The 16,946-nt window shown below is 47.4% G+C and overlaps 5 gene segments (V, D, J or C); all 5 read right to left on the bottom strand.

The window, feature by feature from the left end:
* The window catches only part of LOC101717323 (Ig alpha chain C region-like), a 204,856-nt gene that overhangs the window by 180,005 nt on the left and 7,905 nt on the right, over positions 1-16,946 (bottom strand).
* LOC101711804 (Ig alpha chain C region-like) overlaps positions 1-16,946 on the bottom strand; it is a 172,923-nt gene that overhangs the window by 146,516 nt on the left and 9,461 nt on the right.
* LOC106008447 (Ig gamma-2 chain C region-like) overlaps positions 1-16,946 on the bottom strand; it is a 128,199-nt gene that overhangs the window by 103,406 nt on the left and 7,847 nt on the right.
* LOC101717670 (Ig gamma-2 chain C region-like) overlaps positions 1-16,946 on the bottom strand; it is a 111,298-nt gene that overhangs the window by 85,111 nt on the left and 9,241 nt on the right.
* LOC101718346 (Ig mu chain C region membrane-bound form-like) overlaps positions 14,170-16,946 on the bottom strand; it is a 208,800-nt gene continuing 206,023 nt past the window's right edge. The window contains 3 exon segments of the C gene segment in view: positions 14,170-14,422; positions 14,562-14,677; positions 16,557-16,889. Of these exon segments, the coding sequence occupies positions 14,414-14,422; positions 14,562-14,677; positions 16,557-16,889 (458 nt within the window).

Below are 16,946 nucleotides of genomic sequence, written 5' to 3' on the forward strand. Positions count from 1 at the left end.
ATGTGGGGTGGGCGGTGGCAAACTGGGAGAGGTCCACCTCCTGCTGGCTTTCCAGGCACATGAGGAGGATGTCGGGAGGCAAGAAGCCAGAAACCTCACACAGAAGCCATGCAGCCACCTTAGGAAAGGACGGTGCAAACAGGAGCCTGACAGAGAGGTTGCTGGTTGCTTGGCCACTGTGCGGGCGGTGGGAGAAGCCTGTCATGTTCTGGTCAGGAGGCACCAAGGGAAAAGCCAGGACAGTGGACCTCCCCATCTCCTTGAATGCAGAATTGGCGTATGCACTGCTGGAGTGACAGCAGCTGGGGTGGGATGCAGAGTGGACCTGGGATGAGCCATGAGGTGGAATGTGGGGTGGATCTGGAGTGAGCTATGGGGTAGGACATGAGATGAGCTGTGGGGTGGGCTGTGGGGTGAGTGGGGCCCTGGGCAGCCCTGTCCCCAGGCCTGGGAGCTGCCTCACCTTCCTCCCACTGTGCTGTCACCTCCTTGAGGGACTCAAGTCCTGGTTGGCTAAGTGTTCAGGTGACAGGTGTCCCATGATCTCACTTGGCCCTGGGCAAGCCCAAATGGCTGCTCAGTGTTCTGGAGCCCTTGAGAAATTGTTCCTGCTTCATGCTGCTGTTGACAGTTTCCCCGCCCACCATCCAGGACAGCTGGGCTCCCTGAAGGCCATCTCCCACCACCAGGCAGGTGAAGGTGGCCTCCTTCTGGAACCTCAGGCCCTCTAGGGGAGGGCGCAGCAGGTAGATGGTGGAAAGGTGTGTGTGGCGGGTCATTCTGCAAGGAGAGGGCATGAGGAAGAACACCTATTCACTTGGCTTGGCCAAGGAATGGCCTCATGGGGAGCTGGGGTTGTCCTTGCCTCACAGACCCTGGGGTTTGATGTGCAAAAGCCCAGGCTGTAGACAGCACTTTCCTAGTCACTGTCCAACCCACACTTCCCAAACCAACCTGGGCCTGTTTCGTTGGATAGGGGCTCACTGCAGGATAAGTCTTCTCTGGTGTCCCTTGCCCTGTGCCCTCTCCCCACTCTGTGTCCTTTGTGGCTGACCAGTTCCCTGGGCTCCCACTCTCCTCGCTGTTGGTTGGTGTTGGTGGGAGTGAGGCCTGCGCCCCTCCTGGCTCCTGTTGCCCCAGGGCACACGTGCTCAGGCTGAGGCCTCCTGGGGGGTTAAGGCTCATTGAACTCTCTGAGGAGCCCTGGGACTCTCCCCCAGCCTGATGAGGTGAGGGTACCCAACTTCCTGTGCTGGGTGTTCACTACCTCTGAGCGTTGGCAAACTCCACTTTAGCATGGTCTCCTCAGCTCTCTGACAGTGTCTGGCTTCTGATGGGGCCTCTGCCAGCCTCTTGGAGGCTCTTAGAAGTCACGGGTTTCTAAGTAATCAAGAACCTCCCTATAGCTAACAATCACTTCTGTAGTTCAGAGCACAGACAGCCAATGAGTTATTGGGCCATGGATTTGCAAGAGATCAGGATCAGCCAAAAACCAGGGGTCTCTGCTTCCTCTTCTTTCTCCTTCCTTTTGTTCTTTTCCTTGCCTCCTCCTCTTCATTAAGATTTTTTGATCAAGAAACTTGTATAAACTTAGCATGTATAGCAGGTTGTTTTCAAATATGTATGCATTGTGGAATGGCTGATGAGCTAATTCACACAGGCATCACCTCACATACTTATTTTTGTGGTGAGAACACTGGGAATGCACTCTTCCAGTGATTTTCCAGAGCACAGGATGTTGCTAGAAGGTATAGGATGCATTCCTCCTGTCCGATTGAAATTCTGTGTTCTTTGACAAATATCCCCCTAGCCACCTGCAGCCCCTGCCAACCACACTCTACTCTGTGATGAGCTCAATGTTTATGTTCTAAATCCAAGTAGATTGTGTGTTGTTTGCCTCTCCATTGGCAGCTTATTTCCCTAAACATAACATCCTCCAGGTTCATTCATGTACAAAGGACAAGATTTCCTTCTTTGTCTGCTCACCCACTGATGAGCACTTGGTTGTTCCCATCTCTTGGCTCTTGGGAACAGTGCTGTGGTCCCCATCGGTGTGCAGGTGTCCCTCTGACACAGAATTCATTTCCTTTGGTTTATTCTCAGAAGTGGGCTTGCTGCATCATATGATCTTATTTTTTTTTAATTTTTGGAGGAGCCTCCTTCTGTTTTTCTCAATGACTGGAGTAATTTACATTCCTGCCAACATGTGCAGGGCTTCCTCTCTGGACCCCTCATACTGGTTATTGTTTTGTTTTGATAACAGCCATTCTGACTGGAGTCAGGAGATATCTTATGGTTTTATTTCATATGTCTCTGATGATTAGTGATGTCGAAAAGTTTCATATGCTGCTCAGCCATTTGTATGCCTTTTATGGAAGCATGCTGTTTAGAGCTTTTGCCTGTTTTTGTTTTTAGCTCTTCATTCAATTTTATTAAAATTAAAGAATAAAGGAATCAATTCAGGACCTTGAGGCAGCCATGACAGCACAGTTAAAAACATTCATGAGCAACGACTTCCAGAACTCACTCACAAAGGGGAAAGTTCAGATATGTCCCACTGCTCCTGGCCCAGAGGTAGGGGCTTCTGAGCCACCGTCCCACAGCTCCTGGTCCAGAGGAAGGGGATTCTGGGCCATCATCAAGCCCGGTGCTCCCAGGAGAGAGGAAGGGGCTTCCCAGCCACCATCCCTCCCACCACTCCCAGCCCAGAGGAAAGGGCTTTTGGGCCACTGTCCTTCCTGCCACTCCCAGCCCAGAGGAAAGGGCTTTTGGGCTGCTGTCCATTCTGCCACTCCTGGCCCAGAGGAAGGGGTTTCTGGGCCACCATCACTCCCCATGCTCCCAGCCCCTGTCCCACCTCTCCCAGCTCAGAGGAGGTGAGCCATGCGGGCACCACAGCACCAACCCCACCCCACCCCCAGTCGAAATGAGAAGACACGTAAATAAGTCTCAAAACCAGAATTCCAGATCACCTATAGCAACCCTAAAGGGAAATGAGATGGAACACTCTGATACTCAAACACCTGGACCCACTGAACTGGCAAAAAAAAGGGGATCTGGAAAAAATGAAATCAGAAATAATTTCTCAGATAACAGGAGAGATTGTGCTCCTAGTGCAAGATATGATTAATAAATCTAGAGAGGAGCTCAGGAACATGATGGAATCCCAACATAAGAAACAAATGGAATCCATAAAACAGATGCAAATAGATTTCCAGGAGATGAAAAACTCCACTGAAAGTCTATGCAGCAGAATGAGCCAATGTGAGGACAGAATTTCAGATATAGAAGATAAGATTGCAATTAGTGACCAGGAAAAGAAAAATTGCTTCAAAATTATAAGGAAACATGAGAAATCAATCCAGCAGCTGCTAGATGATGCAAAGTAGAATAACATAAGACTGATTGGAGTCAAAGAAGAAACAGGAGAGAGTGCAGATGATATAAAAAAATCTTCACAGAAGTAATGGCAGAAACCTTCCCAAGCAGGGGAAAAGAACTTGACATACAGATAAGTGAGGTCTATAGGACTCCAAATAGCCTTGGTCAAAAAAAACCCTACACATACACATATAATTGTTAAGATTCCAGAAACTCAGCAGAAGAACAAAGTTCTCCAAGCAGTCAGAGAAAAGAAACAAATCACATACAAAGGAAAGCCCATCAGAATCACAGCAGAGTTCTCAACACAAACCATCGAGGCAAGAAGAGCTTGGAGTGACATATTCCAAGCCCTAAAAGAAAACAGCCTCCAACCCAGATTGAGGTACCCTGCAAAACTATCTTTCAAAATGGATGGAGAAATAAGATACTTTCATGACAAAGAGCACCTTAGGAACTTCGTGAATACCAAACCAGCACTCCAAAGAATTTTACACAATATCCTAGGAACAGACATTGAGGATCACAACCCCAGGAAGCAAAGCAGAAAGAACCCATCTGGCATGACAAGCAATTAAAAGCAAAGCGGGAGAACACATCAAAAAGAAAAAGTCATGGCAATGACAAGTCAATACATTTCAGTTATAACCATCAATGTCAATGGTCTCATTTCACCAATTAAAAGAAATAGACTGGCAGAATGGGTCAAGAAGCAAAATCCAACAATATGCTGCATACAAGAAACACACTTAATTCAAAAGGAAACTCATAGACTGAAAGTTAAAGGGTGGAAAACAATCCTCCATGGGACAGGAATCCGAAAAAAAGCAGGAGTAGCTGTCCTCTTTACAGATCAAGTAGATTTCAAACCAACACTGAGTAAGAGAGACAAAGAAGGACTCTACATCCTTGTAAAGGGAAGAATCCAAGAGGAAGAGATGACAATCATAAATATCTATGCACCAAACACTAGTGCGCCCAACTATATAAAACAAATACTAACAGACATGAAAAGTCATATATGCACTAATACAATTGTAGTGGGGGACCTCAACAGCCCACTGACACAAATAGATAGATCAACTAGACTAAAAAAAAGTAATGAAATACCAGAACTCAATCAAACTCTTGAACAAATGAATTTAACAGATTTTTACAGAGTCTTCCACCCCACAAAATCAGAATACACATTCTTCTCAGCTGCACATGGGTCATTCTCCAAAATAGATCACATACTCACACATAGAACATGTTTAAGTAAGTGCAAAGGAATTGAAGTTATCCCCTGTATATCATCAGATCATAGTGCGATGAAATTGGAGATCCATAGCAAAAGAAACTGGAAAAATTTCATAAACACATGGAAATTGAACTACACACTTCTGAATAACCAATGGGTCACAGAGGAAATTAAAGAAGAAATCAGACAGTTCCTTCAATTAAATGACAATGACAATACAACATATCAGAATCTATGGGACACAATGAAAGCAGCCTCATGAGGCAAATTCATAGCAGTGAATACGCATATTAGGAAAACAGAACGAGCCCAGTTAAACAACCTGATGCTGAACCTCAAGCTTCTAGAAAAAGAAAAGCAGGACAACCCCAAAGCTCATACAAGGGAGGAAATTATAAAGATCAGAGGAGAAATCAATGCAATAGAGACTAAGAGAATGATACAAAAAATCAATGAAGCCAAGAGTTGGTTCTTCACAAGAATCAACAAAATTGACAAACCCTTAGCCAAGCTTATCAGAAAAGGAAAGAAAAGGCCCAAATCCAAGCAATTAGGAATGAAAAGGGTGAAATTACAACAGACCCAGCAGAAATCCAGAGGATCATCAATACCTACTTCCAGAACCTATACGCCAAAAAGATGGAAAACACAGAAGAAATGGACAGATTCCTAGATACATATGAATTACCCAAGTTGAATGAAGAAGACCTAAAAATCCTAAACAACCCAATATCAACCAATGAAATTGAAATAGTAATTAAAAACTCATCAACTAAAACAGCCTGGGCCCTGATGGCCTTCACTGCTGAATTCTCCAAGACATTTAGAGAGGAACTACTACCACTACTGTTTAAACTCTTCAGTGAAATTGAAAGGGAAGCAATACTCCCAAATTCATTCCTGGAAGGAAGCAAGATCATTCCTTGATCCCCAAAGCAGAGAAAGACAGAACCGAAAAGGAGAACTATAGGCCAATCTCACTAATGAATATAGATGCAAAAATCCTTGATAAGATACAGACAAAGAGAATGCAGAAGATCATCAAGAAGATCATACACCCTGATCAAGTGGGATTCATCCCAGGGATGCAGGGATGGTTCAACATATGAAAATCAATTAATGTAATACACTATATCAATAGAGCCAAGGACAAAAACCATATGATTATCTCCATAGATGCAGAAAAAGCATTTGACAAAATCCAACATGCATTTATGAGAAAAACCCTACAAAAAATTGGAATAGATGGTCTCTACCTCAAACTGATAGAAGCCATCTATGAAAAACCAACAGCCAATATCATACTAAATGGTCAAAAGCTGAAATCTTTCACACTAAAATCAGGAACAAGACAAGGATGTCCACTATCACCACTCCTGTTCAATACAGTTTTGGAAACATTAGCTATGGCAATTAGACAAGAGAAAGAAATAAAAGGAATAAAGATAAGAAATGAAGAAGTCAAATTGTCATTATTTGCAGATGACATGACACTGTACATAGAAGACCCCAAGAACTCCACCAAAAGTCTCCTAGACTTAATAACCAAATTCAGTCAAGTAGCTGGTTACAAGGTCAACACACAAAAATCAATAGCTTTCCTCTACACCAATGACAGACTCACTGAGAGAGAAATAGGTAAATAATTCCTTTCACAATAGCATCCAAAAAACTGAAATACCTAGGGATCATCCTAACAAAAGAAATCAAAGACCTCTTCTCTGAAAACTACAACACTCTGAAAAGAGAGATTGAAGATGATATCAGAAAATGGACAGATATCCCCTGCTCATGGGTAGGAAGGATTAATATAGTTCCAAAACTGCTACATAGATTCAGTGCAATTTCAATTGCGATCTCAGCAGCATACTTCACAGACCTTGAGAAAACAATCCAAAAAGCATTTGGAACAAGAAGAGACCCAGAATAGCAAAAGCAATTCTAGGTAACAAAGACATGGCAGGGGGTATCACAATCCCCAACCTGCAACTCTATTACAAAGCTACTGTGATAAAAACAGCATGGTACTGGCAAAGAAACAGACTTGAGAACCAGTGGAACAGATTAGAAGATCCAGAAACAACGCTAGATCCAGAAACACTCAGCCATCTCATCTTCGATAAAGGAGCTAAACACCCTCACTGGAGGGAAGATAGCCTCTTTAATAAATGGTGCTGGAAAAATTGGGCTTCAACTTGCCAAAGATTCAAACTAGACCTATATCTCTTGTCACCCACTAAACTAAAATCAAAATGAATTACATAGCTACATATTAAAACACAAACTCTAAATCACCTGGAATAGAGGTTAGGTAGAACTCTTGAAGACATCGGTATAGGAAAAGATTTTATGAACAAAACCTCAGTTGCCCGTGAACTAGCACAAACAATCAACAAGTGGGATCTCTTCTTATTAAAAAGCTTATTAAAAAGCTTCTGCACAGCAAGAGAAACCACCAGCAGGATGAAGAGACAACCTACAATGTGGGAAAAAATCTTCACTTGCTTTTCCTCAAAGGTCTACTATCTTGAATCTATAAAGAAGTTAAAATTATCAGACCTCCCAAATTTAAAGACCCAATCCAAAAATGGGCATCTGAAATGAAAAGACATTTCTCAGACAAAGAAGTAGAAATAGCAAATAAATACATGAAAAAATGTTCAACATCACTGGTCATTCGAGAGATGCAAATGAAAACAACGCTGAGATTCCATCTCACTCCAGAAAGAATGGCTGCTATCATGAAATCAATCAATAACAAATGCTGGTGGGGCTGTGGGGAAAGAGGAACCCTGCTCTACTGCTGGTGAGAGTGCAGACTGGTGCAACCACTGTGGAAATCCATATGGAGAAACCTCAAAGAACTAGGACTGGAAGTCCCACTTGACCTCGCTATTCCCCTGCTGGGGATCTTCCCCAAAGAATTAAAAGAATCATACCACAGTGATATATGTGCAGCCATGTTCATAGCAACACAGTTTGTGGTAGCTAAAACTTGCAAACAGCCCAAATGCCCATCAACTGGAGACTGGATAAAGAAAATGTGGGTTTTGTTTTTTTTTATAAAATGGAGTACTATTCAGACATAAAAAACGAGAAATTAGAGACATCTATAGCTAAATGGATGCACCTTGAGGCGATACTCTTATGTGAAATAAATAGGACACACACGTATAAATACGGAATAGTTTCTCTGGTGTGAGAAACTGAAAGTGTAAATAAGGACTAAAACGTGTAATAGGTAACGTGAAATAGGAAGAAAAGGGGCAAAGGGGACGAAGTGGGAGGGGGAGGGGAAAGGAAAGAAGGGAAAGGAAAAATGATGAGAAATGGAAGAAATGGAAATAAAGTCTTTGTAAATAGGGAAGGATGGAGGGGCTGAAGGGAGGGCTAGGAATGGGGAAAAAATAAGAGCCAAGATGCATCATGTAAAGGTACAAGTTCCCAGTGAGAAATGTAAATGTGTTGTACACCTAAAATGTACCAATAAAATAATTTAACAAAGATAAAAAAATTAAAGAATAGAAGGGTTTTGCCTGTTTTTAAATCAATTGTATGGCTTGCCACTATTTCTTCAAATCCTAGGCTGTCTCTTTACCTTGTCATTAACTTAATTGTGCAGAAGTTTCCTATTTGAGATCTTTCTTCTTTCATGCAGGAATTTATCACCATAAATTTCCCTCTGCGCTACTTTTGCTGTGTTTTGCAGGCTTTAGATATGTTGAGTTTTTAGTCTATTTGCCTTAATAAATTTCGTCTTTGGCCCATTGGTTATTGAGAAGCCTGGGGTTTAATTTCCAAGTATTTGGGAAGCTTCTGATGCTCTTTCTGTAACTGATTTCTAGTTTTACACTGTTTTGGTCAGAAGCGATTCTTTATCTGATCTCTGACTCTTTTCATGTTTTCTGTAGCCCAACATGTGATCAGTCCCACACAATGTTCCATGTGCTGTGAGAAGAGTGCGTCTTCTGCAAGAGTTGAACAAAATGTCCTGTAAATGTCTGTAAATCCACTTGATTTGGGTGCAGTTGGATTCTGTTTCTTGATTTTCATCTGAATGGCGGATGCATGCTGAAAATGGGGTGTTGAGGCCCCTAATATATTGCAGTCTACCTCTGCCTTTAGATCTAGCAGTGTGTGCTGTATGCATTTGGGTGTGTGAACATCTGTAATCATTATACTCATTGCTGGCTAGATCCTGCTATCACTGTGTAATGACCTTCTTTACCTATTTTTACAGTTTTTATATAAAGTATGTTTTATCTGATGTAAGTATAGCTGCTCCTACTTGCTCTGGTTTCTGTTTGCATGGAGTGTTTGTCTCCATCTCTGTGTTTCAGCCTATGTGTCCCACAGATGATATAAATGTTCAGATCTTGGTTTCTTTATCAGTCTCTGTACGTCTTCTAACTGGAGAGTTTACTCCATTTAATGTTAAGATTTTGATGCATAAGTAAGGACTTGCTTCTCCAACTTTGTTAATAGTTTTCTGGTTGTTCTGTGACTCATTTATTCCTCTCTTCTTCTCTTGTTTGTCTGAGGGGTTTGAGGCTTTCTATGGGGCTGAGCTTGATTCCTGTCTAATTGTAGATCAGCTGCTACTGGCTTGCAGTTCCCATGGGGCTCCAAGGGAGAAACTTGCAGTTATCATAGACTAGTAAGATGATAACAATTCAGCTGTAGTCTCTATCTTAGTCACTTTCTCATTGCTAGGACACAATATCTGACAGGCACAGATTAAAGGAGAGGTTTATTCTTGCTCATGGTTTGTAGAGGTTTCAGTAGTCCATGGTCAACTGGAACCAAGGCAGAGTTTCATGGTGGTGGCATGAAGCACAGAGGGATCAGGGAGGAGGAAGGGATATAGACTCTTACAGGCCACACCCCCTGTGACCCACTCCACTAACCAGGTTTCACCTCCCAACATCACATTTAGCTACAATCTCACCTGTGGAATAATCCACTGATGAGTATCACACATCCATGACCCAGTTTCCTTCCTAAAGCCCATCTACAAGGGCATGAGCTCTAGAGGGACATCTAGATGTAAACCACCACAGTCATACAAATATGCTAGAATTTTGTCTTCCCCTTCACAATTTACATTTTTTGTTCCCTTAAGTTAGACACGCATATATCGTGTGTACCTTAATGATTAATTGTAACTGTAGTTATTTTTGACCATTTGGACTTTTAACCTTCATTGTAGAGGTCTGAGGATTTATATAGCATCATACTTGGTTGTTGTGAAGGTGGCTGTAAATCTTCCTTTACCAGGGTGTTCCGCACTCTCATGTGTTTTCCTATGAAGTTGTTTCCTGGTGACACATCATTGTAGCCTCTGTGTGTGTGAAGAGGACTCTGATCCTCTTTCATTTATGAATATAGCTCAGCTGGGCATAGTATTTTTGACTGCCAAGGTTTTTTCTTGCAGCACTTTGAATATATCATCGCACAGCCTGCAAGTTCTCTACTGAGAAACCCCTGACAGTCTGATGGGATTTTCTCGTATGTGATGGTGAATATTCTCTTGCTCCTTTTAGAATTCTTTGTTTTTTCTTTTGACAGTTTGGTTGTAGTACACCTTGGAGAGGACTTTTTTGGGGTTGAGTTCATCGGGGAATCTTTGAGCTTCCTGTATCCCATGTCCTTATTGTTCCCAAGACTTGGGAGGCTTTTAGATATTATTTTATAAAATATGTGTTCTGTGACTTCTTCATCTCTTCCCCTTCTGGAATTCCCACAGTGTGACTATTTGTTCGCTTAATAATATTCCATAGTCCGTAGGCATCCTTATTCTTTTTATTTTCATTTATTTTTCCCCTCTGATAGTATTATCACAAAAGATCTGTCTTTAAATTCAGAAATTCTTTGTTCTGCTTCATCTCGTCTATGACAGAAGCCTTCAGTCATTTTTTAAATTCCATTCATTCATTAAGTTCTTCACCTCTGAGATTTCTGTTTGGTTGTTTAAAGAACGTTGAATTTCTCATTCAAATTATAAATTGTTTTTCTGATAACTGTTTGCTGGTAATCTCTTATATCTCACTGAGTTTCCTCAAAGTCATGTTTTATTTTCCTTTTTGGGCATTTCATAAGGTTCTTTTTCTTGGGAATCTATTACTGGAAAATTACTGTATTTGTCTAGAGGTTTATATTTATTTTTCACTTTTATTTTCACTTTTGTTGTTATTGTTATTGTTGTTACCTCACTGACATTTGTGTGTATGACGGAGCAGTTGCGTCTTCCAATTTACAGGGTGGCTTTTGTAGAGAAGATTACTCCTGTGGGTGGGTCCTTGGAGTCGGTGGGCTCGGGTGCTTGGCTTCAGCCTGGGTGAATGTGGGAGGACCTTCTGTGGGTGCCCGGAAGCCTGGTGTGCAGAGTGTGCTGTGGAGAGGTGGGACCAATGTCCCTTTCTCACCCCGGGCGAGACCTGAAGTGAGATGTGCAGCCACAGAGGGCACCCAGAGGAAGCAGTATGAGGCTGGAGCAGATGGGAGCGGGTGTGAAGGGGGGGGACTGCTCACCTGTGTCCCTGGTGATGGTGGTGTCCCTGGTGATGGTGGTGTCCCTGGTGGCCTCAGTGGAGCCTCCCTCTGCTCCAGGAGGTGTGATGGGCCCCGGGGAGTTCTGAGCAGTCCAGGAATCTGGAACCAGAGGAGCAGCAGGCAGGCGAGGGAGAGGAAGCAGAGTGGACAGGGTGACAGGGGATAGCCAGGCTGAGGAGGGAGAGTCACTGTATGGAGAGGGCTGGGGTTTGTGCTTGACAGCAGCTTTGCTGAGTCAGTGGCCTCCTGCATACTGGGAGAGCCCGGGGGTACAGTGTGAGCAGGGCTCCCAGGGGACAGAGGACAGTAAAGAATGGGGGTGTCACCCCAGGGAAGGGCTGGGGCTGGCCCTGTCCATGGACCACCCCGGGGAAGGTGTGGGACCTCCTGCAGGCCTTTGTAGGGCTCTGGGCCACATACTTGGTTGCTGGAATGTCTTCTCCCAGCCCAGCTTGTCTAGAGAGGTGGTGCATTTGTGGGGACCAGGGTTCAACTCAGCCATCAGAAAGGAGAGCTGGCTGCTCACGGTGTAAGCTTCACCATTCTGGGTAGCGGGGAAGGACCACTGTGTCTTCATCTGCACCTGTGAGTGCCAAGTGACCTGTACGTTTGGGTTGTTTCCAGACACTAAGCAGACTTCGAGGTCATTTTCCCCTGGGGTTTGCACTCTGAGGTGATGAAAATGTGTGGATTCTGTTGGGTGGCTGCAAGACAGACAGTGGGTGCTGCAGATGCTGGGCTGGGGGTGGGAGCAATTCCACCCTCTCCCCAGGCCTGGACTCAGGCACTGCTGGACCCTGGGCTGTCCCTGCTAGACAGTGCTGGTCCCCTGGGGTGGCTCCTACAGATCCTGAAGTTCAGAGAGGGAGGGTGGCTGTGGATGGCAGATCCCTGCCTGGTCCCTGATGACTTTGCTTCATTTGCCTTGCCCTGGCTCCACCTATGGCATACCCAAGGATAGTCACTGATCACGGAGGCTGGACTTCTGTGTCCAGTCAGGAGCAGACTGGCAGCTGTGCTGTGGCCCCCAGGGCAGAACCTGCCCCTTGTTTTTCCAGACTTGCAGTGCTACTGCCCTCCCGGGTATCTCCTGCCTGGGTTCCGCAGCAGGGCCTTGGCCTCATTGTCCTCAGCTGCCCCTGGTCCAGAGGAGCCCTGATTTTCTCCCAAGCCTCTCTCAACCTCACAGGGCCATTCTTATTGCCCCGGGGTTCTGGGCTGCGAGCCCTCTGACTCCTTCCCCAGGCACTGCTGAAGGATGTGGCAGGGCTGTTACTGTGGGACAGATTACACCCCCTAGGACTCAGGGGTGCAGTCATTCCCAGGACATCAGAGGGCAGCAGTGTTGGGCACAGCATGTCCAACAAAAAGCACTAGGACAAGGTCACACTGGACTGGGATAGGTGTTTGACCCAATAGCACTATGTTTCCTTGTGGAAGGGGTGATGTGGACAGGGAAATGCATGAGGGGACAGTGAGGCGGTGAGCAGCACTGCTATGCTGAGTCAAGGAACAGCAGAACAAGGCCCCCTGGAGCAGGAGTGGGTTCACCCTTTGGCAGAGGAGACCCAGCCCACAAGGCTCTGTCAGACGCCTGGGCTTCAGACGGGAAAGCAGATCTCTCAGACACAGCTCAGGTCTCTGCCCGGTCCCTGGACCCATAGAAAACTAGAGCAGATTTTGTTATCAGAAGTAGAGTGTTGGTGTAAGAAGCATCTATATGCATGGAAGAGAACGTGGAATTGGGTGGTGGCCCTGGATGACCCCATGAAGCTGCCTGGGGTGGTGTGGTCCAGCCTAACCTGGCTTACACAACTGATCCTCACCATGGTGCCACCTACATGCTTCCAGCATGGCCCCCTTGGGATTCTTGGTGTCTCCCAAGTCCTCTCTGCCTCCTCCTCTCTTCTCCCACTGCTTCCTCCTCCCAGTCCTCAATGCATGCCAGCCAGGATCCACATGGCCTCTGGGCTGCCTCCAGCTATGCACACTTGCCCAGGAGCCCAATATGGCTCCCACTGCATCTCTGCAGGGCTCCTATCTGGAGGAAACCTGGCCTCAAGACACAGCCCCCCAACTCAGGGTCTGAGTTTCCACGCTTGGTCCAGATCCAGCAGGCACTGCCCTTTTGCCATGATGATATACCCTTCCTCTTGTCCTGTGCCATCCCCACCAAATGTCCTCCTTACAGGTGTCATGAATTCAAGCAGTGGCCCGAACCCCATCCATGTGTTACACCTTCACCTCAGGTGATAGTAGGAGGAGGGGGCTCTGTGACAGGACTGGGGCAGGATGGGATGGTGCCTTAGCAGAGCAGCCCACAGAGCCCCAGCCCCTTCCCTCCACAAGAATAGGCCAGAAGGAACTGACCAGGAGCCAGGACACCCCTTCAGGCAGGGATCTGCTGGCAGCTGGGACCTCAGGTGAGACCTGCAAGCCAGTAGAGGAACCAATCTGCCTGTGGGGCCACCTGGTCTGGCATGTTTTTACAGCCGCTCACACACGCTGAGACTCTGGCCACCCAGAATGTTGGCTTCAATGTCTACACTCCTGTTCCATCCATGCTGCAGGCCACCGACCCCTGTGCCCACACAGTGTAATGTCCAGCTCATTGGCCAAGGTGTACATGGCCAGAGGGCTCAACCTGCTCCCTCTGCACTCCTGCAACACAGGTCTCCAACAAACAAAGGTTGGGGATGAGATGCCAAGTTTCTCAGTCCCAGCCTGCCCAAAACAGCACCAGCAGAAGTCAGCTGTGGAAAGCAGAGCCCCAGCTGAGAACGTGTAATAGCTGAGCCTGTGCCTGGTCTCCATGAGTGACAGTGTGTAGAGACCCAGCCTGTGAATGTGTCCACTTTTGTCTTTTTCATTGGTCCTCCTGCTGCCCTCCTGTGTCCCACCGAGAGCCTATGGAACCACAAGATAGCCCTTGATTCATATCCTCTTAGGATGCCACACAGTGCAAAGGTGAGAAAAAGAAAGACTATGCCTCAGAAGGTGGTTTCACAAGATAGCACACTGACATTTATTTCAGGACAACATGTGTGCAAACAACAAAGCAGAGCATGGGGACCCAGCACTGTGAACATGGTAGAAATATTGAGCTGGTGTGGAGAGAAGCCTGTGTCCTAGATTACAGACCATGGGAAGAGGTTCAAGTCTAGGGCCATTTGGGCCAGGCCTCCCCAGCCCAGGCCCTGCAGTTGGGCTCTTGGTCTCCGGTGTCCTCCCACAGCTCAGTCACTTCACCTGTAGGCGACAGAGGTAACATGAACAGGCATCCCAGTGAGGGCAAAGATGGGGGCAGCAAGGACCCAGGTGGCCAGGATCCCTGTGCAGCCCAGGCTCCTGCCCTACTCCCAGCATCTGCCCCCACTGAGCCCTCTACCTTGAACAGGGTGACTGTGGTGCTGTAGAAGAGGCTCAGCAGGAAGAGCACAATGAAAGTGGAGGCGGTGGTCCACAGGTTCTCAAAGCCCTCCTCTTCAGCATTCACCTCCCCCTCTGCAGGGGACACAGAGGGAGGGTCAGTGGCTCCTGCAGCCTACCTGGGGCTGGGACCACTGGGCTCAGTGCACAGGATGGATGACAGCCAACAGCGGGGGTGGACACAGGCAGTCAGGCAAGCAGGAACAGACAGGGGCAGGAAACCTTGCCCGGGGGCCCTGGGTGGCAGAAAGAGTGGGGCAGTCATGGCACATGGATAAGGGAGAGGGCAGAGGCAGGGACACAGGGGACTGGGCTTCCAGTGAGTCCTGGACCCTCCTTGAGCAAGGGGCACATCCAGAGCCACCTGGCTAAGAAACAGGGATGGTGTGGAGTGCACAGGGGGAAGTGAGGGCCAGGCTGCTCCTGATCACCTCCCCAGGGACTCTGAAAATAGGAACAGATCCCGAAGTATGTCTCAGCTGGACAGCCCTGCCCTTCCAAAGTGACAGAGGACTGGGACATCCTGGCTGATCCTGTCCTGCCAGAGTGACAGAACCTGGGGGACCTGTCTGGCAGCTGCTGTGCTACCAGAGTGACAGAGGCCTGGGGATATCAACAGTGGGACAGGAGCAGAGGGAGCTCTGTGGGACACAGGGGATGCAGCTTCCAGGGAACATCTGCAGCTCAGGGCATAGGGAAGAAGTATCCCCAGGCCAGCAGCATTCCTTGGGTGTAGGGACCTCACTTGGCCTCCCTGCACAGTTGAGCTCTATTCTCTGTGCCCCAAATGGGTGGAGTGTGTGTGTTGGCAGGGGCATCTTGCTAATGTTGACCCTAGTGACCTGCTCACAGAGGGTCCACCCCTTGCTTGCAGGCTGGGTCTGGACTCCACCACCTGCTGTCATTCTTATGGGACCTTGCTGCGTTGGGTACCCATTTTTTCCCGAGTCTGCCTGAAGGGCACCTCCTTGGGCACCCCCAGGTTCAGGCTGAGCTTCTTGAGAAGCTATAGCAGCACTGCCTTATGGGGTGCTCTGAGCTCTGGCTCTGGGCCTAGGGATGTGCCACAGTTAGAGTCTAAGCCAGGCTGGGCCATAAAGCAACTCCATGGCAAAACAGAGGGAAAAGCAGAGCATGGGACAAGTCCTGAGACAGCACAGTTTGGGGAGCCACTGCTGGGGTGGTCAGAAATGTGTGTGTGTGCACGTGTGTTCATGCCTGGGTGCTGAATCGGTGCCGTGTGTCCACCTGCTCTCATGCATGTGTGTTCCTGTTCATGTGTCTTTGTGCCTAGTGCATGTGCACTCACAAGCCTCTGTGTGTAGTGTCTAGTGTCTGCATGCACTTGTGTATAGATGGCCATGTGGCCATGCATGTTGTTGTATGTGATGGTGTGCATGTGTACCTGTTTGTGTGTCGCTACCTGGTGTGTTTGTGTACGCATTCATGTACATCTGTGTGTCTGTGTGGTGTGTGCAATGAGTCACACACATGTGTGTCTAAGTCTGCATACCCATGGGTGTGCCTGTGTGCTGCCCGTACCAGCATAGCCAAGTGCTCAGCTATCTGTCTGAAGGAGTACAGGGTCTGCAACCATGCATGCTTCCTGTGTGAGCATCTACAAGGAACCAAGGCCTCTCCAAGCACTTGGAGGCCAAGTGCCAGGGCACGGATGGGTGAGGTGGAGGGGCTATAGGCAGTGGACAAGGAGGGCACAGCACAGCCATGGCCCAACAGGCCAGAGCATTGCATACTCAAAACCAGCATCTTTTGAAGGGATCTTTTTATTTCTAATTTTAGGAAATGCAACACTACACACCCAAAATGGTTAGTTTGCACACAAACAGCAGAGGGACTGGACCATGGCCCTTAGGATGGCTGGAGCAGCATGGTCAGTAGCAGGTGCGGGCCGTGTCGGACATGATGAGGGACACATTGTACAGGGTGGGTTTACCAGTGGACTTGTCCACGGTCCTCTCGGTCACCATGTGGGGCAGGGCCTCGTGGCCCACGACACAGGTGAAGGTCTCTCCCGAGCTCCAGTCCTCCTCGGTCACTGTCAGCAGGCTGTGCGCATAGTAGAGACCTGGGGCCTGGGACTCGGGTATCGGGGAGCTGGTCACATACTTGTCCGAGGACAAGGGCTGCCCACTCCGCAGCCACTGCACAAAGACATCTGCAGGTGCAAAGCCCTTCACCAGGCAGAAGATGGTGGCCTGTTCATGCAGGACCAGCTGTTCCCGGGCAGGTGGCAGCACGTACACAGCAGGGGGGTGCTTGGCTTGTGCTGTGGGCAGAGAGGAGTTGGTGAGCACGGGGCAGGCGGGGGACAGGTGGGGTCCTG

The sequence above is a fragment of the Heterocephalus glaber genome, unplaced genomic scaffold, assembly GCF_053883595.1.
Source record: "Heterocephalus glaber isolate CG9 unplaced genomic scaffold, H.glaber_assembly_v1.0 deba00001140, whole genome shotgun sequence".
In the NCBI taxonomy this organism is placed as follows: Eukaryota; Metazoa; Chordata; class Mammalia; order Rodentia; family Bathyergidae; genus Heterocephalus; species Heterocephalus glaber.